A 27223-nucleotide genomic window follows, 5' to 3' on the forward strand; every position below is an offset into this window, starting at 1 on the left:
TTAAAATTTTATTACTTAGTTTTCGCATTTTATCGTCCATGCATTCTTTAATACCATTCCATTTTAGTTGTTTATTTATATAACCTACGTATTTTTATTATTTTGTTATTTTTTTTATTTGTTAGAAGATTTAATCAATGTTTATTATATCATTAACACCATAGTGCAAAATCTTATAATGCTAATTTAGATGTATAGCTGAACAGATCCAGTTAATTGAAATTTCTGTAATGTCGACTACAACAAATGTAAACCTTCAAAAAAATACACTAATTAATATGGTAACATTGTTGTACGTAAGTTGTCGACATTGCGAGCGATTCAGTACTGCCAATATAAAAATATATCTGCCCCTTATTAAAAATTAAAAAATATACGCTGTCTCCATGATATAGCGAGCGCGGAAAGTGATTATATTTAATTAAAAAAATGAATTGATTAGTAGAAATAATTTATAAAAAAAGCATTATTTCGTGTAGCGTTTCAAAGATATGTCATATTTTGTAAATTTTATAGTGTGGCTATAGCATTACTATATAATCTATATCAATATGTATGTACTGTTCTTAGTCAAAGCTTAGCGCTCTGAGGACGAGTTTTATGTTTATAAAAAAACTATTATTAAAAAAATTATGTATCAGTGACTCGTACGTATCCCTCTTACGGAAATTCGCTTCTTTCTATCTTCTCAAGAAAGCTTTCCCAATGTGTATGTTCTTCTTCTTTCTTATGTATTCTGTATTTTTATAAGACCAGTGTTGACTGATGGTCTTACAAATTCTAAACATTAATTTATAAAAGAGAAATATGTAACATTGTCACTTTAGAGATATTATTTTTTCATTCACGATTGGCTAATGTTTTAACAAACCAAAATTCCATTTGTAATTTTTTTTTATTATAATTTATTTAATGTCTCAAATATTCTAGTTTATCCAGATTTTCTTATCCTTAACAGCTATTTTAATGACGTCACGTCCTCACTGGTCAGCTATTATCGTGTTTTTCCACTGTTGTACTGTATTAAAACATATTTAACTCTCTCATTTTCATTGAAAAGAGAGAGACATGTTTTAACACATGTTCTTCGTAGTGTGAATTTCACGTTTATTTCGGTGAGCTGTGTACGTTCAAGTTGTATGTAGATATATGTAACCTGAAATGTAATTTTATATTGCTAGCTGTTGTGAATAAGATTTATTTACATTAAAAAGCCACAGATAATAAATAGCGTTTATCGAAAGCTGGTACATATGGTAGGTGACACTGTAACATGTGAAATAACTATTGTTGTTCTCATTTCTAAGAGTATTATTCTAGTCTGCATTAAAGTTAAGAATAAACTGAACAAACTTATACATAATCTTTTATTTTCCCGCACCAACATTTCCATCATTTAAAAAAGGAAGTTTGTGATTGCCTTCTGATGCTTTTTTTAAAATAAATTTTAAACTAATTCTGACAGAGACCATTAAAAAAATTATTGAAAATTAAATTTGTCAAGTTAAAAGAAGAAAAAATGCTTATTGAAAAGGACAATGGGCATTTTGGGCCAAGATCTCAACAGTGATGAAAGCCATGCCATTTGAAAGATTATGGAGTGTTATATAATTCATACTATGGCAGCCATGTCGAAATCGAGTGCGAACATGGTGTTTTCGAGCATTCAGATATAATAATTACTATGGGAGTTAGTAGCATTATCGTGTTGTGTTTTATATTTAAGAGAAAAAAAACAACATGTTTGTTTGTTTATTGCGTTATTATCATTTATTACATAGATTTAAACATTTTTTTCGAACTACAATAATATTTTAATAATATACAAATATTTGTTACATTTTATTAAATGTAACAAATATTTTTGTAGTATATATTAATTTATATTATAGAAATATATTAATTTATAGTATTTATTAATTTATAGAAAACACCATGTTCGCACTCGATTTCGACGTGGCTGCCATAGTATGAATTAAATAACACCCCATAATCTTTCAAATGGCATGGCTTTCATCACTGTTGAGCATTTAGCCCAAACTCCATACAAATTTGCCCATTGTCCTTTCTGTGATGTTTCAAAGCTACAAAACTAGTCAAGTCTAATGTTTTTCAGAACAAATCTTTAAGAGCAAGGCTTGTTATATTTAGAGTTATGATCTCATTTTGTTCCAGACTACCGTCAGATTTGAATTGTTAATTTCGGTACAATATATTCAAAAACAATGCGACGGTTCTGTATTGTGCTGCATTATTCGATTCTGCGGTAGTACTTGCGTCACATTATTGTTTTTAGAATTATGTTGGCTGATCTTATTTTAGATAATTTCTATCAGACTAATGTAACCACGACCAGATGTAGATAAGGGAAGATAATTTGGCGGCCTTGACTTTGTTCGATTCCCAGTAAAAGGTAAAATCTAAATCTTACTAATATTATAAATGCGAATGTTTCTTTAAAGGTATCACCAGAACGGTTCACCAAATCTCGATGATATTTGGCATAGATGTAGATGGAAGAACACATAGGCTACTTATTATGTTTTTTTTTTAAATTCCGCGCGGACGGAGACGTGGGCGACAGCTAGAATACATATAATTCACAACCAGACTTGTTTCTTCATTTCTCATGAAATAATAATATTAACTTAGGAAATGAATTTCACCAAAACTTGTTTTATACTATTTTTAATATAATCAATATCAGGAATTTTAGCAAGTATTAATTGCATAATACAACTTGTTTAAATGTTACATAAGCACTTTTTTAGTGTAAACGCGTGCAGGTATTTTTAATTTTTGAACTTCTTTAAACTGAAACTTATTAGTAAGGAAAATTGTACCTACTAAAGTAATAAATAAACGCTATAAAACATTGGTTATTGTAATGAAAAAACACTAAATAGCTTCGCTCAATGCCTCGACGGCTCTAGGACGGCATTCAAAGGCTTCACACGAGTCAGCAACATACCCTAGGTTGGAGAGGCGAACACTAGTCTGCATAGGCTAATGTTATAAAGAGATTTGTATGTTTGTAACAATTAAATACAAAAACTACTGAACCCATTTAAAAAAATATTTCACAATCCGAATGCTACACTACACCTGAGTAGTGTAGCATTCGGATAATATATACGTAGCTATATTTAATATTAACATTATAAATCTTACTAATATTATAAATGCGAATCTTTAGATGGATGGATGGATGTTTGTTTGAAGGTATCTCCAGAACACCTCAATCTTGATGAAATTTGGCACAGGTGTAGAACACAGTCTGGAAGAACACATAGGCTACTTAAGTTTTTTTTTAATTCCGCGCGGGCTACAGCTAGTATTTAAAAAATATCAAATCTACTGTTTTGTATAACCCTGGAAAGTTACCCAAGTTACATTTTATTAAAATCACATGACATTTTTTGTATCAAATCATTTTATATAAAAAAGAAAACGTCACGGCTTCGTTGCGTCATTAGTTCATGCAATATCGCGTGCTCAGAAAAAACGGCATACAAAAAGTGATCAGATGGTCCGCGACCACCAAAAACTTCGTCGCAAGATTCTAGATGACGTGGTCCGATAAATGTTTACTGAGTTGGCAGTATCATGTCAATTAAATAAATATTAAATATTGAGTTGGCACGTCGGGTATTACAGTAGTCTTATTCCCGACGTGCCAAATAAAATGCGAGTACTATACCTACTATTAAACTTACAAAGGCACAGATGCCACTGCAGTTGTGAAGAATTTAAGCTAATAACAATGGAGAGATGAATTAAAAAGTCTATTGCTACGGAGATACTTTTTTTAAAACGTATAAATAAATTAAATGTAGTCGGCCACCATATGTACCAGCAAAACAAAAGTTACCTCTACTTGTACCTCCAAGTAAAGAATAATTAAATAAGCACCTTAAATTCTGTCAATATAAGCATAAAAATACTAATATTATAAATGCGAATATTTAGATGGATGGATGGATGGATGGATGTTTGTTTGAAGGTATCTTTGGAATGGCTCAATGGAATCTGATGAAATTTGGCACAGATGTAGAACATAGTCTGGAAGAATACATAGGTTACTTATTAAGGTTTTTATTCCGCGCGGACAGAGTCGCGGGCGAAAGCTAGTTAATAATAAATTTACATTTAACATTCATAAGTGATTGTAAGTTGATTTAAAAATATATAAACTAAACTGTCATATGACCTTTTGAGAAAAATTTGTCTCTATTGACATCAAATTCTTAATCTCTCTTATGAGAGATTTCTATGGAAATCAATCAAATTCAATTAAGTTTCTAAATTACAGGATGCTTGCTAGAAGCTACTTTCTACGTCTACCCACATCACCTATGTATATTTTAATTAATGACTAAATACTTAATCATCATCTAATAATCATCTAGTTGCTGGTGATGGTGATTAACCTAGGGCAACTACATCAGCTTTTTCTTTCTACAACAAAATAATTATGAACTTGGATGCAAAACAGTGTACTCAGGAAGTCTTAAAATCACCGTTTTGCAAGTGGATTGGCAAACTTTTCACACAATTACACACAATACACAAACATATAAAATTCATACATATTATATTGAAGTCTTTAAATACTAGACAATATTAATAATTCAGAGATTTATAATTTTCAGCTCATAAACATGCCCACAATGGAGCTTAGAGCTTATCATAGGGTTACCAGTGACTAGGCCATAATCAACCACGCTGGCTCAGTGCGGTTTGGTTTACTTCACGCACCTCTTTGAATTCTTCACAAAAATCTGCAGACTGCATCACAATGTATTCCTTCACAATAGAGATTGGAAGTATATAAAAATGGCTTTTTTATTGACATGAAACAAGAGTTCTATATTTCACCTAACCTAAAATGTACTACTTACTGTATTATTAGAATACTGTGACATGAAGTTAACTACTGGTGTGGCAAAAGATAAAAACAATATTTATACTTACTTTTCTATTTATTTCTTCATGAAATTGCATACCAAAGCTAATGTTGTAATATCTCCAAATCTATTTGACATGTTTTCTACAAGTCTTTCGATACTCACAGTCTTATACAACACTAATATTGACTTGTGTACTTTTTACTTACCAGGTTTAGGGTAGGGATAATTTTTCATAAAATATTATATAATTTTATGAATACTTCTAGTAACAAGAGAAGTGTATTTGTGAACAATATTTAAATGTCATTTCATTATGTTAAAAAATTATATAGCAGTTCCAACTCAGTTTAGGTGAAGAGAAAACTATGGTATGATATAGGTTATACATACCCACTCTTATCATTTAAAAGTTTGTGCATTTTGCAAAAAAAAAAACATCTTTTCTGTATCTAAAAAATTGCTATTAATAGTGCACAATACTAAAAATATTTAAATTAGATTAACATTATCTCGGGGACAAGTTTCTTTCTTATAACATCGTCGGAAAAGCATCTAGTTTAGGGGTATTATGACAACTGTGGATGTGAGCTCTTAATTCACCAGGTAATCTGATAATAAGGCTTGGTAACATCCATGTTAACAGCTAACAAGCATGAAATAATTCCTTTGTGGCCTAAGTGAATATGTTAGATCTTTTCAGTAGATCAAAAGTTTAGAGATTGTTATAAATAAAATAATAATTAGCTTTTGTATATTATGTATTTTTGAAATTTGCTCACAAAGCCAAATGAAACATTATATAAATACAATTTGTTGATGACTCTTTTAATACAAGACACAAATAGAGAACACATAAGAGACAATAAAATCAAGTGAAGTGTTTAGAAATGGAAAATAAGTTACCTAATGATTATTATAGTGTATAACAGAAACAAAGTCCTGCTTTAGCTAAAGATCTGATAGTGACATTGTTTCCTATAATTTATCAGGTCTTGCAATAAAAATACAATTGATAAGATTCTTTTACAAAGGCGTTGAACTTTGTGATGACACTTTTTCCTTTGTATAAAATTAACCAAATTTAATAACCATGAAATATATACATTTAAGTCTCCTGATACTCCATATTCACTATTTTTAATTATAGTAAAAAAATATGCATACCTAATATCATAACGAAGCTACAAGTGAGGGATAAACAATGAGGGGGCAGGGTCGGGCAGTCGGGCAGGCGGGCTGCCAGCTCTGGGCGAGGCTGTAGAAATGCTAAGGTTGCCGGCGGGCGCAGACCGCGCGCTGCGCCCTCGCCCACCGTTTATATAAATTTCTTCACAATTGTCTCTTCACAAGTTATTGGGCCTAGGATGTAAACGTAACTTGCACTCTTAAAATCATGATATTTTTTTTACTTTCGTCCCCTTTGAGTCGCGCGCGTGGGATAGGCACTGATGAATGCGTGCGGGCGGCGCGGGGCTCGCTACCGCTCAGTTGTCCATGGCATATCTCCGTGTCCACTCCTTTGCGTTTCGAATTGCTTCGCTTTCATTCACCTTCCACAGCTCGGCTACGTCGTTTGCGAGCGGATCGTCGGGGTTCGGCGCCGACAGAAGCGCCTGGATCGACAGCAGCACCGTGCGAATCTGTAGAGCGGGGCTCCATTTGTCCTTCAATATATCCAAGCATATGCGACCCAGTCGGTCTATGTTCGGATGGTAAATTTTCGTAATAAACCTAACCTTAGGCGCCGACATGGGATAGTCTTCTGGCAGGAAAAGTTCTAATTTGAAAAGTCCACCTTCGAATGGCGAGTCTTCCGGGCCGGTAACGATTACATGAAAATAGCGGGCGTTTGTTTCACTAGGCACTGCGCTGATACCCGGCACGGGTTCCTGCATAAGTCGCTGTGTCTCTTTGATTATTCTACGTGGTAGGGCTGCCATTTTATATATGCGGTCTAGCGCAATTTATCAAATGAAAGCAGGTAATCATATAATTGTAAAAAAATATCCAATTGTCTTTGCACTGCACGTGTATATACCGAATTCTGAGGCACCAATTCTATAACAACAAATTATAATAGCATTTTAGCATAGTTTTTCTCAAAACGCGACTACAAAAGCGCAAGTATAGTACCAACTTCAATTTTTTTTTCAAGTATAGACAATACATTATAGCTTAAAACACCATAGAGTATACAGACCAAATAGTTTTACATTTTAATTTCTTCTGGATAGTTTAAAACCAGACCAAATTGAGTGGTCTCAACGGAGAAAAGAAATTACCCTGGCCAATGTTTCAACGATAATGGTACTTTAAGGTTCAAAAGTTAATAAAGAGCCTTAATCTAGTAGAATGTTAAGTGTATTAATTAGAATTTGTTTTTACTTTCTGAATTTAAAAATACTTTGTGTGGTGCAATTTCACTGTTATTCTTCAACAATAGTATTTTTAAAAGGAATATCAGAGTTTTAGGAATTTAGTTTTTTGGAGCCCAATGTGTTCCATCATCTTATATAACATGTGACATTGCATTTTTAAGCATAATTGCTTATTTACTCTGTGGTTTTTGTAGCATTGCCATTATCACAATAAAAAGATAATTATTACTGTTTGTGCGTTTGTGATAATGATAATGAACTTAATCAGGACTGAGCACAAGATCGAAACAATTTTTTTAATAACGTTATTGAGAGAGACATTTTTTCATAAGAAAAATATTAATCGTGCAAGAAAGTAGAAACATCTTTCTATGATAATATATAGATGGCGTTGGTATCAATTTAACAATTCAACTGTAAATAATTTTTTTTTTCATTGCTTGACCGAAAGCGGACTGAAATATGGTAATAATAGTTCTTTATACATAATGAAATCTTATAGTATTTCAGTTTAGATGAGTGTTCAGGGTTTGAATTGTTTTTAAAGCTGTAGACTTGTTCTTGCAATTAGGGGAAGAAGCTCTCCAGAACAAACGAACAAATCGTTTATATAGATTACAAGATTGTACAAAATATTAGAGAACGTGCCATCTGTTCTATCTATTAAAGGAAAAAAATGTCCCTACTCAACAGTCTAGACATCGCGATCTTCATATTCAAAATGAAAAATGATATTCAATTTTTGTCTAATGGAGCTGGAAACCTGCAAATTACCTACTTAATGCTCTTCACGTCATAATGTACGACATATTCCTCTAACATATTACGTATTAGAGTTTAACAACGTATGCCAATTAAAAAATTTTGGATTTCAGAAAGGTATTTTTGCTATAAAAAAAGTGAAATTTTAAACTATGATTATTTATTAAGCCCATCCTCCACATTCGTTACTGCATTCGCTGTCGCTGGCAAAGTTGTTGGTGCCGGCAGGAGCTTCGCCGCAGTGTTCCGCCCATCTTATTAGAATACATTTTTTTTGGTCCCAATCGTACGAGTAACTGAAAGAAAAAAAATATTCTTTAACTCTTTACTAAGCGGATGTCGATGGACGATGGTCGGTTTGCTATTGTGGCGAATTAGCCATCTTAAACAGTAAAAATGAAAGGAACGCAGAAGTGGACATAGCTGGGAGCTATGTACTTTGTCTGTACTCCCACTCCTTTGCCCATTAAAGTCTCAGAAAGTTTCAAACTTAAGACATACAATTTAAATTATCTTTTAGCTGTTTTAAAGAAAAGTAGCTATTTAAGATCATCAGCAATTCGTATTGAAGATCTCTAAAATGTTTCAGTATTTTATTAATAATTTATAATACCGCTCAGTATGTGCCCATCTTTCTCTTGCAGCGTATTCTATGACGCAGTGCCTTTCTTTCACAGGTAACTTACATAACTCTGAATCCACTGAAATATAACACACACCCATAAAATGTGTACAAATATTGCTAAAGATTTATTGAATTAGCGCTCAGTAATATATGGGAATTATTATTATTAATAGTATATATAATAGTTTTTACGGTTCAATAAAAAAAGTCGTTTGGTAAATAAAGTAAGAGAAAGACGGATAATTAAAGATTCACATCGTCTTCTAGTAGTTGTATTTTATGTAGTAAAATAAAAATTAAAATAAAAAAACTAAAATTAAAAATAAAATAAAAAATGTAATTAAAAATTAAAATTAAAAATTAAATTAATAATAAAATTAAAAATTTAAATTAAAAAAAAACTCACATGATTCAATTTGAGTTACAATCATCGATAAAGTAAAGATAATAAAACAAAAATTCAACATGGCGTCAAATCGATCAAAGGGTTATCGACGTTCTACTTATCGTGGTTTGTTTATATACTTAGTCGAGGAAATCTCACGGAGTTATCTTTAAAATGTATTAGTTACAGTTCTAACTAGATGGCATGTGGTACATATAACGCGGGAAAGCGGAACATATGTTTAAAAATCGCGACAAATAATGTTCGGTAAAATTGCAGAAACAATACTACAAAAATAGTTTAGAAATTGCTCTTATATCAAGTAATTAATACACAATATATAATTGCTGCAAGCTTGTATGTTATAACATGGTAGAAGGGGGCAAACGAGCAGCGGGAACACTTAGGTTCATCGACGCTCATGGACAAATGCAATACCAGAGGAACCGCAGATGTGTTGTCGGACTTTGACTCAAAGGATGTTTATGTTTTTCTTCCAATTAAGGGATGACTCTTAAGTTTTATTTAATCTCTTATATTTACTCTAAAGTGATTTAAGGAGAACTTTTATGATTTAGGTACATGGCAAAGACATCAGAGGAGAGCGTTTATTAAATTTCTTCCAACCATATCTACCCACAATGAACAAGACCGGTAGATATTTGTGAATGTGGACGTCCACGTTAAATAAATAGCATTCCATTCGTTCAATGTCCCTCTCAATTGTTTATCTTTTATCTTCAACGCGTATTTTTTTCGATCGTTCGTTACCAAGATAAATTGCTTCTTATTTTTCCAACACTTTCCGTTTGCGGCGATATTCTGAAGATCATTTGTTTTCACATTACTTAAAAAGAATTTTCACGTCATTTATAAACGTCGAAGAAGATAAATTACTATTTTTTTCGTTATCTAATATTCTCGTGTCACAGTTTTCGTTCCCGTACTCCTCCGAAACGGCTTGACCGATTCTCATGAAATTTTGTGAGCATATTCAGTAGGTCTGAGAATCAGCCAACATCTATTTTTCATTTTTTTTTCGACGGAGTCGCGGGCGACAGCTAGTAGTTAATAATTATGTAAGAAAAATACAAAACGGTCGTTTCTAAGTTTAATTAAGATCGGAAGTGACATAGTCCAAGCCTCAAAAATAATAATTTACATTTTCCCTTTCTAAGCATTTAAAAGATACAGCATATAAAATAAAAGTTTTTGTATCGGCGGGTCAAAAAGGTATACCTAAAATGATTTTTTTTAATTCACGCAGTCAGAGTCTATGCTCAAATAAACTAGGTTAGTGTGAAACTAGTGTATCTATGTTAAGATTGTTGTCAGAGAGGTAAAACGAAGGATTACCGTTTGTTTACCGCGACACAAACTCAATTCCAGTATCGCTTCGAGGCTTTACCTTAGCATTCACCACGTACAGGTACAAAGCGTTGAAAACTGATGAAGCATGCGCTCTAGACTTTGTACGAAGTTCGATCAAAATTTAAATTGGCTCAAGGATCCTTGTGATACCCTAGTATCGATGCCACTCACTTTAGATAAAGAGTATTTTTTTATTAGCTATGTTTTAACTCTTTTAATGTAGTATTTGTGCAAATTGGGGCACAGATATTACAGTTTAACTCAAAACTTTGTCTTTGTCTCTAAAGGATCAAGTTAAGACTATAGTACTGTAAGACTTTGAATTTAGATAGCCTTCAGAAGGTTCAGTTAGTGCGCTTGAAAGATGGAAATTGTAGATACTTTTGAAGACGAATTAACTAGAGCTATATAAGTACTAATTGGATAGAGACATCTTATTTCAACTAAATAAAGCCTTAAAATTAAAATAATTTAAACAGCATATCATCAATTTTATACTCGAAATTAAAAAAATGTTTTACTGTTAGTGAAAGTGGAACCAATGTTTTGTTGCCGAGTAATGTCGAGCAGCAACCGTAACTGATTTTGTAATCATACTTCGGAGTTAAAAACGATAACAATCTCTAAATTCGCATAATAAACAACTGTCCCGGTAGCCGTGATCGTCTAGTGGTTAGGACCCTACGTTGTGGCCGTAGTAACCCAGGTTCGAATCCTGGTCACGGCAGCGGTAAAGCTGTCGCGGCGGGACTTATTTTTTGTTTTAGTGTAATTTGAATTATAATAAAAGTAATTATACGAAGTTATCTTACAGATTATCATCTCATTAAAATGTTGAAAATATTTTTCGGTTTTCTTAAAACTTAACGTGAGAGAATAATAAAGAAAGTAATTATCCTCAACTTAAAAGTTATCACATGGTATAAACTAAGTACAGATATAAAATTGGTGCTTCATCGCGAGAGCTGTACACGCTATCTTGAACAGGATTCGAACCTACATTACTACGGCCACAACCATAGGACAATAGTTACACAGTTATATGTATCAGCTAAAGTAGAGTGTAAAAATTAGCATTAGACAATTTCACTTCTTTACTGGTCACAGTCAATTGTTTTTTGTTATAACAAATGAAAGATAGCAAAAACGTGATAAAATAAACGTACGAAATAATTAATCTAGGATCAAAGTAATTTAGCTCCTATGTTATTCAACTGGTGATCACAAAACTCTCATCGTACTTGAGGATGGTCATCTTAGATAGTATTGAAATGATCAGAATTCCACAGAAACCTATCACTTCACTAGAAAAAATGACAGGACAAGTTATTTCCTTTAATAAATTTATCCATATTTTTAATCGTAGTCTAAAAAGTATATAACATGGACCATGGCCAAACTAATAAAAAAATATTTAAATTCAAATGAAAACAATTTGTTTTATTTAATTTACCGTTGAATTTATATAAAACTATAAGCCGCGTAAAAGAAAAAGATAAAAATACATAGTAATAAACAGAACTGGTAATACTGTAGAGATGAATATTATTTTATTTATTTCGTTCGTATTACTGTTTTGTATGAAGTTTATAGAAGCTCGTAAGCTTTTTATAAGTTTTATAATATATTCATGTGATATTTTATGATTTCATTAATTAAGTTTAATCATTTTCACAGTTGATACGAGAAAATGCCACTCAAAACCGACAGAAAAAGAATGTCTTGTTGATGAATCCACACCGAGCTCTGAATGGTATTATTTTTTCTTTTTTAAAAGGTCCTGTTAAGTACATCATAAACTGTAAGAATAAGCGAATGTAGATGTATTTCTACTAATCTCTCACACTTCTTTAATAGTGGTAGAGCCAGTAAAAATAACATCTGTTGCACGTATGGGCCAGCTCCACCACCGCATTGGTCGAATAAAATACCACGACCACACAAAACACAGGCATCAAGTCGAAACAATTCCGTCTTTGCAGAGAATGCGTGTCGGAGGCCAAATTTTCGTCCCCTTCCCACCCTTTTGTTGTAAGGAAGGGGTAGGGGATTTGGAAGGGAAAATATCCTTTTCTTGTATGTCCTTTCCTTGTTTGTCCTGTTGATTAAAGCATCTGCTGATATTGATTTCTATGGGCATTAATCACTACGCTAATTTGGCGAATTTAGGTGGCCGGTTGCTCGTTTGCCACATTATACTAAAAAGGCTCTCACAAGCGATCCCTTAGTGTCTATTTAATCATCCAGAGTACAAGTGTTAGTTTCAGTGTAATAATTATAGGCTTCCTTATGTTCTAGGTATGTTTACGACTGGGATAGCGGGAACTGCGACTTGGTGCATTGGTCCGATGACTGCGCTGCGCCCGAAGTTGACTCAAACATATTCACAAATCAAGATATATGTTTAGCTGAATGTGATAATAGTCATTAAATAAACTAACGTATTTTTTATATGATAGTGTTCTATTTGCTGACCAACATTGTAATAAATTAATTTTAGTTTATAGTTTTATTTTATTTTTCACAGAAATGTATCTATTCCTTTGTTTAAATGTGTACGTAACATAGACACGTCACTTATATACAATTGATTATAGTCCCTTAAAGTATCGATTTTATTTAGTCAAGTTAATGGAAGTAGACAGAAACTAATATCTAGTAATATGTAATGGTTAGTTTGTCAAGGCAGACTGTAGTGTCCCTTCAGTATGAAGAACTCAAGATCGAGACGAGCTCTCTGCTTAGTATCGATACCCCTTATTTATGCAAAGAAATATGTACATTTGTGGCGTTAACTTCCAACTAGATCCTAAAATATAATTTAAAAGTAAGTTGTTTCCTTCAGCCTTAACAATTACTGATTTTGAAGAGGGTGATGTGTTGTTGGGTTTATTTAATTTTATTTTTAATCATTGCTTGTTTAATTTTGATAAAATAAATCGCTGTTTATTGAAACATAGACCACGCGATAATTTCGGTACGCTAGTAATTTAATTATAAAAACTATATATTATATTTATATGCTTTTATAAATACAAATAAGAAACATACGCAGTGCGTAAGCATCAACGAAATGTATGCAACTTATTTGTTATTTTTTATTTCTTGCTTATTTTTCAGCTCAGATGCAAGTAAGTCAAAATGTTAAATATTTCATATTTTAACACTGAATAACTCTTAAAAATTGTTCACATCTATTGCAGTTAATCCCCTGAAATGTAACTCCGACACGGTGGAACCGAATTGTGTTGTTGAAGAAAGCGCAGTCTATTCAAAATGGTACGTTTCAATAAATTGTTCTAAATCTAATTTCATTTAATTCCACCTGGTGTTTTCAGACCCAAAATAAATATGTATTTAGATTTAATTGACACTTTTCGCTTGCATCAAATAATAACATTGCGACGCACGTCGGGTTCAGTCGCTTATTTCTGTAGTGCAGAATAGATTTACTTCATATCAGCTGTTGCTTGCAACTTCATCAGCTACAAAAAAAAGGAAAATAAATCCATATTCATTCTTGGCCAGGTATGCTTACGATGCGAATGGTCAGGAGTGTATCCTGATAAGATGGTCCGACGAGTGTGATTCTCCGGGAAACAACGTCAACATTTACGCCAGCATCAAGGAATGCCAAGACGAATGCGACAGGGAGCTGAAAGCGAGGCGTTTTGGATAAATTATAATAAAGACCTGTTGTCTATTATTAAGTAACTTACGGTTTTATAAGGTGCATAAAATCAAGGGTTTATTTGACGTTTTAATAAAGATCTTCACTTGCCTATTTTAATATTAAAACATACTACAAAAACAAATAAAAAATAAGCTCCGCCGCGACAGCTATACGCTGCCGTGACCAGGATTCGAACCTGGGTTACTACGGCCACAACGTAGGGTCCTAACCACTAGACGATCACGGCTGTCGGAGCTAGTGACAGATAAAATGAATTACAGCAACGTATCGGTCCAATTAGAAAGTAATTTATATTGCCGGCAGCAAAAACGTTTGGAATCGATTTTCTTTGTGCAACTACAATTGTTGTTTTTTGGCTAAAATACAATGAGTTGAGTTTTAAATACAGTTTGTATTTGTATTGTTTTTTTATGAAGATACTTGATAGAGTGATGACAGAGTATTTTCATAATATTTAAATGCTTCAGTAAAACTGCTTCGCTGTAGAGTTAATTTTTACAACGAAAGTTCGAGAACAATTGTGTTCATTAGTTAACAATTTTTAAAGCAACGATGAGAATAATTTTAAATACGTTCCAAAACACGAGCATGTTTCTTAAATTCTGTAAGGACATAATGCAGTTATCTAAAAGCCGGAATGCGTGCGAAACCGGAGGTTTCACATTCAACATATCAGGTTTACGTGCCATGCGTTAATTATTTAGATAAAATATCATTTAAAAGGTTTCCCATCCATACGTCCCTGTTCTTTTTCTATTAACTATACCCAGATTTGTTTAAGGTTTCCTTAGGAAGTCTAGATTTTATACATAACAAATGTAAACTAAAGAAGAAAATTGAGTTTTTTTTTGTAATGAAAAGCATTGGCAATTATACAAGTCTACTTTAATTTTAATCTTGAAAAAATGATCAGAAAAATACGACAAAATTGTGTTGCAATCGGTAAAGAAGGCACTAGACGAGGTCGGGGCGCGGCGACATACAGCTGACCCGCCTAACTGTAATTACAGTGTAATGTTCTAAGTAGAGCGAATGATTTTATATTAATTTAGGACACACTGAAGTCGTAATGTAAATAATTCAACTTGAGCTTCAAATTGTACTATGTTTTATTACTGCCGTATTTCAGACACGTTTAGTACTATAGTTTAGTGTCTTCTTTACGCTTGAGTTAAGAAAATTTCTAAAGAATTGAACGCTTGAACATACCTTTTTTTTAATATTCATGGAGGATGAAAAAGATTATAGACCTAGCATATGCGATTACTATTGTAAAGTCCTTTATAAATTAGAAGCCTCTGTTTTGTGTTAGTCTGCGCTAGTCACGCCCTAATCCGAAATGTATACTCTATTCCGACCGGCAGTGTTTTGTGGCTGTCGTCGCAACAGGCTGTTTTATATAAAACATAGAATATAACCCAGAGATTTATTATTCAAAAGGAATTGAATTCGAACAAGCTGGATAACGGGAATGGGGAACAAAATTGTAACCTTTACGGAACAGCAATTAGAAGATTATCAGGTAAATAAGTTGATTGTTTGCCATAAAATTAACATCGCACATAAATATTGAATGAAAACTGACCCAAATGTTTTTAACTAGGTATCGGCAAGTACATACATAAGTCGTATTTTTTTTTCTAATAAAACATCAAGTTTGTTGCCTAATCGTAATTGTGAATGTGCGCTTTGTAAACGTCATCGTAATGATCGTTAAAGAAAAGATATATTTTTTTTGCGCATTTTTATTTACAACACCATAATCTTGAATTGGACATCTGTGCTTTAAACATTGCAGTACTGCTATTTTAGTGGATATTACTAATAACAATAGCTGTATCATATGTTCGGTGACCTTGACTTTATATTTAGCACAAATACAATGTCAAGGGAAAATTTTCAGACACGAGGCACATTTGTATACTGAACTATTAAAGTCTAAACTGTAATAAGAAAAACAGACATTAACATTTAGGCAGTGGTAGATCCGGCAACAACAATATTTGTAGAGTGTACGAATGGGCCGGGTCGACCGGTGGTATACCACGACCACACAGAAGACAGGCTTGAAGTGGAAGCAATTCCGCGGTTCGTCCGATGAGTGTGGTGCCGGAGGCCTAATTTTAGTCCTCTTTCCCTTCCCATCCTTTCTTAAAAAGGATGGGAAGGGAAAGAGGACTAAAAAGAGGAAGTGTATTTGGCGGAAGAGGGGACGCATAGAAAGGGGAAATATCCTCTTTCTGTGCTTCCTCTTCTCCGTTGATTAAAGGTAAGGAACGCATCTGCATTTGCGGATGTCTATGGGCAACGGTCGCCTAGCTATTTCGGCGAATCAGGTGACCGTTTGCTCGTTTGCCACCTTTTGATATAAAAAAGCAAGTATTCCTTTCATTTAAATGATATCTTATTAACGGTAAAATGTATTGTGATTTACAAATAGGACTGTACATTTTTTACAAGGAAGGAAATATTAAGGTAAGTGGTCGGTGTTTTTCAACAAATCCAATTTCTGTTCGACAGAATAAGAAAAAGCTGTGAAATAAACGTTATAGAGGATAATAACTTTGAATGTTATTACGTTCTTGTCTGCACTCACTTGAGTATTGTCGTAAAAAATTCTGATCGTCTTGGGTTCCGTTTAACAACGAAGACGTAAACAATTTATGGGCCCAGTATTTATACTATGAGTTGAAAGCTTACACAGCTATTGTTTTAAATCCGTATTTTAGACCCTTTTTCCACTAGCGCAACTAACCGTGCAACACAGACTATGCGGGACTGCTAATTCTACTACCCTTTTTATAAAATTTATTATTGTTTTGTTTTTAATTTTGTTGAAATGAATAGTTCAAAAATGTATCTTTAAGAAACATGTTGTAATTCAAAATATTCTTCTTTGTTCTTGGAATTTTATTACGAATATTTCCATATCATTTTCAAATATTGAAAGGCGTAGTTTATTGTGCGATTGTCTATGACAGCTGTCATATTACATTCAGTAAGACGACGTCTTTCGTTTAATGGGCCTGGCATTCGGCACGATATTTTTCAAGAAAATGGGTACTTTATGCGAAAACTATTGCAGTATCGTGAAATTTATATTTTCCTTCGATATTTTATATTGTTCTTAATATATTTTGAAAAATTTTAGATATCCTTTTTCCTTGCATTTTATTATATTACATTACTTTAAGTTCCGTATAAACAAATGTTGAATATGGAAAATACAGCAGGTGGAAAACACATAAAAATAAAAGCTTTTGGAAACTAACAGTTTTATTTTGTTTTAAAAATGTAATTAAGTAGTATTATGTGTACTTGATTGAACTTACATTGTTACATTTTTGAATATGGAATACATTTTTAGAACAATGTAATGAATAATAGACCTGTCTACATTAATTATAGTGCACTAAAACCAATACTATGATTGGATCTTCGATGGTTAATGGGAGTTTTACATGCAATATTTTGTACCCAATTTTATAGATCAATAATTCTATATATATATATATATTTCTTGTTTTAAGTTTTTTGGCATAATCTTACTTAAGTATATTTAATGTTTAACATTAAATATTTTATAATAGTGTATTTTTCCCAAAATTTTAACGTATGTTGAGATAATAATATACTTTAATTTATTATTGTAATGAAGCAAATCAGAGAATCCAATTAAAAGTATTTTACAATTCAGTAATAAACGAAATAAAATATAAAAACATTATATCTTAATATTTTATTAGAGTACGCAGATGTCAGTGACCGGCGCGGTATGAAATTGTTTTGTCCCAAAAAAAAGTTTTTATTTTTTACGACTTGATGAAGCGACTACTGGCCAGTCGTTTATAGTTCATAAGATTACAAAACATAAGAAATGTTTGTTGAAAGAATACGAAATGGGATATTAATTGTTAGAGCCAGTAGGCTATAAATTATTTGTACCTTATCTTCGACTTACATTGCCGACGAAGCAACTGTACAAAATATAATTTTTCTATTTTTTCATAGAGAATGATAGAGATGTTTTTGCACAGATGTTTCGGTAGTGAATTACAATAGATATATACCTTATACAATAGAGAAATTGATAGGTAAAAAGTACATTTAAGGTTGAAGTCTATGTTAATGTAGTTCATACATTAAATATTTCATATCTATTAGAGTTTTCAAGCGATTTCGAGAGGTGAACCCGGATTTAGTCCCAAAGCGGATGACGGAAAATCAAGCTCACACTATAGTGGTGCCTGTTGAAGAAATAGAAAAACTTCCTGAATTAAAGGTATTGTTCTATTATTATTGACAATAATAACCTAAGTTTATACGAGTTGTCGCCCGAGGTTTATTTTTGTATACCAAGTTTTGCTTGTACGATAACTCCAAACTCAATAATCGATCTTGAAACATTTTTACTGTGTACCGTTTTTGCAAAATTGATTTAAAGCTAAGAAAAATGATCTAGATATAGTTGTTATACAAAGTAAAAAAAAAATAATTTTAATTTATTCTCGAAATGGTGTTTTTTTTCGTCGGTAACTCCATTTCGTATCGAAATATAAAATGTTAAATTTAAAATTGGTTTCAGGAGAATCCATTCAAGCGTCGCATCTGCCAAGTATTCTCGCACGACGGCTCCGGCAACCTTACGTTTGAGGACTTCCTCGACATGATGTCCGTCTTTAGTGAAGCGGCGCCGAGGGATATTAAAGCCTGGTGAGACTGCCACTCTGCACTTTAAATCCAACACACATTTCTAAGAAAGATTTCGCTATTGCAAGATTTAAATATAAAATATATTTTGTGGAATTGAAATATGTTATTAAATTCTATACTAGATATTTACCTATATATATTTTTTTTCTATGTTTAGTTTGTTGGAGTATTTTAAAATTAGTCTAAAATTATTTTAATCATTGTAGATATTTAAATTTTTCTTTTCGGATCCTAGAAACAAGCAGAAGTTGGTTTACTAGCTGAGTTCTTCTAGTGTTTTGTTGTTATTTATTGTATTATTAACTCTACATGGAGTCGATGTAAAAGGATACCTAAATATTTCCTCTACAGGTAGAAGATACGACAGAAGGAAAATGACGGAAAAAATTACAGAATAACATTTCGAACGAATTATTTCTTTTTGCATTATCTCGTATTGAAACTTACTGTAAGTCTTTTATACAACAGGTACGCATTTCGTATCTACGATCTGGACGACGACATGTACATCGGGCGCGAGGATCTGCTGGAAGCTACACGGTTGTTAACCAAGGGCGAGTTGCACCCACAGGAAAGAGACGAGATCGTTGCCAGCGTCCTGGATGAAGCTGACGTCGACGGAGACGGGAGATTGTCTTTTATGGACTTCGAGCATGTTGTTGTACGCGCACCTGACTTCTTATCCACATTTCATATTAGAGTTTAATTATATTGATAGAATAAGTTAGGTGATTGAACAACAATTGACTACATTTATGACAGCATTAGCTGCTTATAGGACTGGTGGTCTTTAGACAATGCACCAGTAAAAGTTGAAATTATTATAAAAATCCACCCCAAAACTATCACACAAATTCTTTATCAGGAATGCTATTTTTTCATTATTTTATGTGTGTATTCTATATCAAAATAAATACTTAATAATGACAAATAAAAACAATTTAAAAGCTTTTTCTCTGAACGCGTGGGAGCCGAAAACTCGTTTATTTGAGAATTTTGTTTCGTGGAATTATTATGAATTTTTTTCGGGAATAAAAGGAAACTTTTTAAGTAGTGGTTTTTTCACAAATTATGTTGTTTAAGAGGATAAAACAAAAAATTTTCTGAGTATTGTGTATCAAATGTTTCGTAAAATATTTTAATACTCATCTTACTAAAATTTGTTTTATACAATTTATTCGACCAAAGATGCAGAAGAAAGAATTCATCTATACCTATTTTATAAAGAGGAAAGATTTGTATTTTTGTGTCTCGAATATACTCAAAAACTACAGGACCGATTACAAAAATTATTTTACCATTAGAAAGCTACATTTTCACTGAGTAACATAGGCTATATTCATTACTAGATCTATTTTTAATACCGTCAAAGCTATGTAAAATAAATATGAGCACAGATTGTTTTACTCAAAAGCATTACGGAGTCTATACAGAATAATTAGTAATTAAAAGTAGCCAACTATCTATGACAAAGATTGGTTAAAGTCCTACATCTATAATAGATATAGGTTAGCCTGCGCGGTGGGATCATACCGAGATCTATCAGCGACAATGCCTTGATTGCCTATTACTGTTTCATTACCCTAAGTAACTTAATTGTCAATCTATCTTGCATCCATCAAGTGTCGCCTGTAATTAAGTTATACGTTGATTGAGTATCTCGATTATAGTGTAAGTTTAGGCTTTAAGTAATCTATTTGTGCTTTATTTTATATATTACTAACTTCATAAGTAGCCTATGTATTCCTCCAGCCATTTATCATCAAATTTCATCAAGATCTGTAAAAACCGTTCCGGAGATACTTACAAACAAACATCCATCCATCCATCCACTCCAAACATTCGCATTTATAATATAGGGTTTTCACACGATCTGGCTGGCCATTTAACAGCTGAATTTCGTGAAATTATGCGATCGGGAAATTTGGTTTGCAATAAATTGCACCATTTTCATAGTGGATTTTAATTATTTTAATGCGATTTTCGAGCGAAATTGAATTCATTGTAGCAATTGCCAAAGCATCTACTACGAATAGGTTAAAAAACTAAATGTCAAAACTGTCATGTTGTTGGTGTGGCCCCAATTGAAAAACAAAGTTCTTGTTGAAAAACCCTATATTAATAAGACAGATCGTGTTACTGCAATATAATATATCTAGTAATTGTGTCTGTATTTTCATAACCCAGAAAACTCAGTTTACGAATATGGTAAAACAAGACATAGTAAGTAATAAACTTTACAATATATCATAAAATCCATTACTTAAATTGGTTCCTTTGCTTATAAATGACTTAGATGTTGAAGGTTATTCAGGTGTACTAGTCCTTGGTTTAAAGAGCAGACCATGAATAACATTTATAAGAGGTTTGGGGTTTTTAAAAACATAAATGTTTTTATTTTAAGTTGAATATATATTTATACAGTACTTACTATTTACTTTCTAACTATAGTTGGTTAGATAGTTCACTAAAGCTTGTAAGGAAATGTATTCAAGTATAAACATTATTTCTTTATTGATTTCCATACTGTTTTCTATATTAAAGAACTGCGTTGTTTAATGATCCCAAAATATTTTAATGTATATATGTTTGGCTGAGCTAATTTATGATAAAGAATTAAGCCATGAGTTCTAAAGCAAACATGAAACATTAATCTTCACAAAAGTCTCTTTTGAGCAACTTTGAAATATCCGTGTATGTAGAGGTATCCCGCTTGTTGTTCAGTAAAAGTTGATACTTTGAAATTCACATAATGTGTTGATTATAAAGCTTGTTTCAAATTACTCTTTAATATTCAGAAATCACCATTGATTTTTTTTTGTTTTTAAAAAGTTGGAAATAGAGGTCGTATTAAATTAGAAATTTGACAGAAGTACACAGAGTAATAGAATATTTTTAAAACGGCAAATAATATTAACTACATATTACATTACATCACGATGGATTACACAAAAAAACGCTGTTAATATTTTTTAAGAATTTATAAATTTCTCATTTTCTTGAATAATTAAGTTATTCCATCTATTACTCTACTTTTCAGATCAATACCTCTCAGGGGATATAAATGTCCAATTCATTCTCATTAATTCTATGAAAATTAAAAGATTTTTTTAAAAGTAGTATATTTTTTCTAGAGAGCGTCGGTGGCTCAGGGGTTAAGCACTTGACTTGCAAACTGCAGGTCCTGGATTCGAATCCCGCCATGTACCAATGTGTTTTTCGATTTTCGATTTACATATGTACATTTCAACCCGCACTGGGCCAGCGTGGTTGACTATGGCCTAGTCACTTACTTAGGGTAGGCTCGGAGCCCCTCAGTTGGGGACGTATAGTGAGCTGATGATGATGATATTTTTTCTATTAAACATATCAAGAATAATATAAAAACAAAGTTCAATGTGTGTGTAATCTTTTTAAAAATATTCTTACAGGGGGAGTACTTGGACATCCAGTATCCATTGGGAGTTATGTTATTAGTTATCCATCAGTTCATGTGTAATTGATGGAGAAACTAATAATTTTCAAAGATTTTTTTTAATATTTAAAATAGTACTTAGCTTTTCATTAATTTCGCTCGGGTTGGCCGTGATTGCGTCCGTCTGGGTTTACCTGTGTCTGTAGAGGGCGCTGCGCTCGCCCAAGCCGACCGCCATCTTTGTTATTACGTCATAACCGTTTCGAAATTCGAGTTGAGACAACAAAATGGCAATTAAATGGAAATTCAAGGGAAAATTTCTCTTTGTGTTCCAATTTTTGGAATGGTAAAATGGAATCTCTTAATTTTTTTAACATTAAAACAATGTCAAATGAGTAAAATAAAATTATAAAAATTAGTAAAAAATTTACAGCACCAAGAGACATACATGTGTTATATAAATTTCTAGCAAAATATTATAAAATATATGAAGAATGGTACATTTTCATGAGCGTATATCCTCAACAAATAACTCTGAGACTCTGGGGATTGTAAACGACAAATAGTGAAATTATACGACGTCGGCGAAACGTGAAAGAAAATTACGACGGTACCTCAGCTGCTGCGGCTAGCTGAGTACACACCGGTCTGTTTGCTGTTGTTTCTCATTTTCATGAAAGTGGCTAACCTTAAGGCGAACTCTCTAGAGAAAATATATATAAAGTATTTTATAGGAATAACTATAAAAATAAGTATATTTTTTTCATTTTTGAGTAAAAAAACATATAAAAAATAACGACAGATTAGTACTTCCACACTCTTCACTTCCATGAGTTTTTCTTTTTTCAATTAATATAAAGATTTTTCTACTTTTCAATTTTAACAAAGGCAAAATTGAGTATTTTCTGTATAAGTAATGACACAAACAAACAATAATTAAATTTCCATCCAGTGTAAAACCAAAATACACGACAGACATTATTCCTTTGTTAAAATACCATGATACAATGAAAGGGTGTGTATAATTTGGGGTGACAATTTAATGTATGTTGTCGGAAGCTCGCTAAGACTGGTACAAGATTAATTCGCTCTCTGGGGCTATGACATGTAGAGATATGTCTCTAATATGTTATACGATCATTAAGCTATGTACAGAATCACTCTACTCAGTGTTGGAATTAGAGAGTAAATGCAACATCGAACCGGGTTGGCTGAACATAACCTGATCTTAGTGGTGTTGCGGAAACTATCTTAGGTAATACTGCTAGTAAATAGATGGAAATTATTAAAATTAAACGAATTATTATACGAAGGCATTTAATTTATATGTCATTAATTACATAGGTTTACGACTTACTTCTATATTGCACTGATATTAAATAGTTCTTAGACTTTCAGGATGCCTAGGTAAAGTGCTGAAGAAAATCCAAGCATTTGAGATCATTACTTTATTTTTCATACAACGTTCTCGTTCAACAGCTCGATGATAGAATGTTCAACCTTCCACTTCTCGATATTTTTTTCTATCCCTCTCTCTGACAACTCAGTGTTGTCAGTACAAAATATTTGCATTAATATTTGTTATCGGTTTGGAAATCTTATCTGTTTGAACAGTAACACTAACACTAACAATTCTAACAAAAAAATGGGTGTTAGAAATCAGATAGAATAAACCTTTCTGAATTAAAGATTAGTCGATTTTAACTAACTTATCGTCCATTTTAAGACCTTAATTCGGGTACCACATAAACTAAATGTGTAAATGTATTTATATATTTACAAAGAGTAATAGTGGCAAGCTAATCGAATAAAGTAAGAGTGGCCTAACAAACCGGTTGTATAATTTGTTGGTGACACAAATTAAGCAGGATCGAGTTTGAAACCCTCAACTAATTAGCAAGGATGAATATATTTAGTCGTTACCTTTTAACTGCTATGAAATATATCTAACTGTTAAATGAACTTAAAGATTAAATAAAAGTTAAAAATGTTTTTGGCATTGTTTTTTTTTTATTAATTTACTAAAGTCAATACTACGTAGAAAAGACAATTATGTAAAATCTGGATGAAAATATATTTTAATTTATTTAACTGTTGTCTAAGTCTAAAATTTTTTTATTAAGAATTATTAACAAGAAGTTACTTCAAAAAAGATTCATTTAAAGTAGAAAAAATCGTGTCATTTTAAATTCGAAACTTTTTAATTAGAGTACAAAAACACTTCAGGTGTTCGTAATGAATGAACGCTGTTCCTTTGTTCGTTATTTTATCGCATTTCAAGATTAACGTTATTCTGAGACTAATTAAAGCATTGACAAAATGCTGAAAGTTAATTAATACCTTCAAAATCAAACGCTCTCAGTGGATTCTGATAAACAATTGACTATTTGTCGTCTGCAATTCATTGCTTTCTAACAAGAGCTGTTTGTTACGTTTACCATCTCTGTCATATTCTTTGAAAATTTATGAAATAACAAGAATCTTAGGCAGTTGTTACGACGGTTGCAATTCATGATAAACTTTATTAAAGTTATGATTTAATATTATTTAAAATGTACAGCTAAAAACATCATCATCATCATCATCATCAGCTCACTATACGTCCCCACCGAGGGGTTCGGAGCCTACCCCAAGTTAGGGGTGACTAGGCCATAGTCAACCACGCTGGCCAAGTGCGGGTTGGTTGACTTCACACATATCATTGAATTTCTTCTCAGATATGTGCAGGTTGCATCACGATGTTTTCCTTCACCGTAAGAACGTCGGATAAATGTACATATGTAAATCGAAAAACGAAAAATCATTATCCTCGTGCATTAAGTTGTGCTTAACTTGAAACGTTCATCGATCCATCCAACGAAAAAAGTTCCATCTCTTAAGAAACCGTATCTAACTATTTCATCGGGTGAAGAATTTCAGCGGCTTATTGTAACAGCGCGGGGAGCTGTTATGTATGCCAAAGTTCGTGGTCTTTGATTACGTGGGCAACGGAGGTAAACACAAGTGAACCTCTGCCCACACTTATATAAGTATTGCTACGTTCCTTTTTGAATTTACTAAGCAAACACCACTCTTATTTTCTCATTACTTACATATTTTTATACAAATATTTTTTGTTATGCTTTAACAGTTTTTGTACTTGACAATAATAAATTGTTTGGAATAAAATACAAAAGCCTATACTGTCTCGAGTCTATACTACTGAATAGTTGATTTTGTGTAAAAGTTCTGATATAATTTAAAAGTCTAGACCCGAATGTATTGAGATGTAAATTTCTTCTAGAATTAACAGTAAATATGTGAACCATTTATTGACCACATTCTAAAAAAAATACGGAAAGATAAATGTCTATTGAGGAAATTATCTTTCTTTATTTTTTCACGTAACAAAAAATTAATGCACTAAGAAATATGGTTACACAGAATACTTATGGTTACTTATTCACGTGTTCTACCAAATCAACAGAAAGCCGATTTACGCGTGACTTAAACGAAATTGATTTAATTCCGCACTTCGGAAAGAACCCCTCTAGGGTATAGATTTGAATACGGCAGTTCTGTAATCCATTACCTGTTTCAAAGGTGAATTCCAAAAAAATCTTTTATTGAAACATACGATAGCGAGTATTTTCGTTCTTTCTATATGTATGTGTTTTCAATCGGAACCTTAAAAGGGTAACGATTGTGTAAAGGGACTATTTGAAGTCTTTTTTTAGTATTATAAAAGAAAATGTCCTTTAGAAAGTAATATAAAGTACATATAGTTTGTAAAGAAAACAATGATTAAATTTTTATAACAGTCCATTGACACCGGATTTTTTTAATAGGGTAATAAAAAATAAACTTATATATGCACATTATTTTTTCCGATTTAAAACTAAATCCTATTGAAGAAACATTATTACTTAATACCAAAACTCACATTCTAACAAAAAAAAAACAATATAATCAAATGTTATTTATATGAAATAGTGGTACATTTTTTGTCGACAAATTGCGAACTATCAACAAAACAACTAACTAAGTCCAAGGGTCCGAGCTTACGAAGCAGACGCTTTAATGTAAAAACTAAACAAAAGTTGGGCAATACACCCCGCATTTGGGGACGGATATCTTTGACTGAGCAGTCCCGGGAATGAAGGAGATAATAAGGGACGTTGTATATAAAAGTACAATATTGTCCCGCAGGCTGTTTCTAATTGATTGGGACAAGATATTCTGCACAAATTCTTTTAAGAAATATCATTTTGTATTTCTACAGTGATTATAACTTTAAAAAAAAAGAAATAATTTTGAATTATTTAGCTATGATTATTTAGTTTATGTTATTTGCAGAATTTCCTTTCAAGTACAGTTGGCGACAGGCAGGCGACCGGCCGTAAAAATTTAAGTCAAAACTTTAAAGTTTATAAAACGTTGTGTGCCAACCCTTAGTGAATGGGAAAAGGCCTGAAAGATGATGATGATATGAAGAGAAGAATTGAGGAATTTTCTATAAAAAAATACTTTTAAACCAGTGAAAGGAATAAAATAACACTGCATAGAAGATATTTGCATGATAACGAGGATAAAGGATTAATGTTTAATTACAAATAAAAGTAATAAAACATGCTCTATTGAATTCCGTATACTAAATAGACTAATTTTTTCGTTGTTGGAAACATCGAATAGAAAGAATTGAACAAATTATTCGCATTCCCTGACACAAATCTTATCAATAAATTCTTCTGTAGCAAATGTTTTGTTCCGTCTCTAGATGTATTAAGATTCCAGGTCCATAATCCAACTTTGTCGGTTTAAATTAAATAAACATAGATTTCTGCAAGTGTTGCTTAGGTTTAAAAAATTGCATTAACAAGTAATGTTTATTAATAACTAGCTTTTGCCCGCGACTCCGTCCGCGCGGAATAAAAAAATAAAAAATAGAAAACGGGGTAAAAATTATCCTATGTCCGTTTCCTGGTTCTAAG

The 27223-nt window shown here is 32.2% G+C and overlaps 3 protein-coding genes and 2 non-coding genes across 5 annotated transcripts; 2 read left to right on the top strand and 3 right to left on the bottom strand.

Moving 5' to 3' along the window:
* Positions 1-5704: 5704 nt before the first annotated feature.
* On the bottom strand, positions 5705-7069 carry LOC106713911 (ubiquitin-conjugating enzyme E2 N). The gene has a single exon (XM_014506816.2). The coding sequence runs from the start codon at positions 6848-6850 to the stop codon at positions 6395-6397; it is 456 nt and encodes a 151-aa protein (XP_014362302.1). The 5' UTR covers positions 6851-7069; the 3' UTR covers positions 5705-6394.
* Positions 7070-8210: 1141 nt separating this feature from the next.
* LOC106713924 lies at positions 8211-9285 on the bottom strand. The gene is made up of 3 exons (XM_014506829.2): positions 9082-9285; positions 8664-8751; positions 8211-8346 (listed from the first exon to the last, which is right to left on the bottom strand). Exons 1-3 carry the CDS (start codon positions 9140-9142, stop codon positions 8214-8216), a joined length of 282 nt encoding a protein of 93 aa, XP_014362315.2. The 5' UTR covers positions 9143-9285; the 3' UTR covers positions 8211-8213.
* A 1801-nt stretch (positions 9286-11086) lies between these two features.
* On the top strand, positions 11087-11158 carry Trnah-gug. Its single transcript has one exon. It is a non-coding gene; the product is annotated as a tRNA-His (tRNA).
* A 3121-nt stretch (positions 11159-14279) lies between these two features.
* Trnah-gug lies at positions 14280-14351 on the bottom strand. The gene has a single exon. It is a non-coding gene; the product is annotated as a tRNA-His (tRNA).
* A 1144-nt stretch (positions 14352-15495) lies between these two features.
* Positions 15496-19667, top strand: LOC106713922 (calcium and integrin-binding family member 3). The gene is made up of 5 exons (XM_014506827.2): positions 15496-15647; positions 16566-16600; positions 18290-18407; positions 18711-18838; positions 19307-19667. Exons 1-5 carry the CDS (start codon positions 15597-15599, stop codon positions 19542-19544), a joined length of 570 nt encoding a protein of 189 aa, XP_014362313.1. The 5' UTR covers positions 15496-15596; the 3' UTR covers positions 19545-19667.
* Positions 19668-27223: the final 7556 nt, after the last annotated feature.

The sequence above is a fragment of the Papilio machaon genome, chromosome 2 (genome assembly GCF_912999745.1).
Source record: "Papilio machaon chromosome 2, ilPapMach1.1, whole genome shotgun sequence".
In the NCBI taxonomy this organism is placed as follows: Eukaryota; Metazoa; Arthropoda; class Insecta; order Lepidoptera; family Papilionidae; genus Papilio; species Papilio machaon.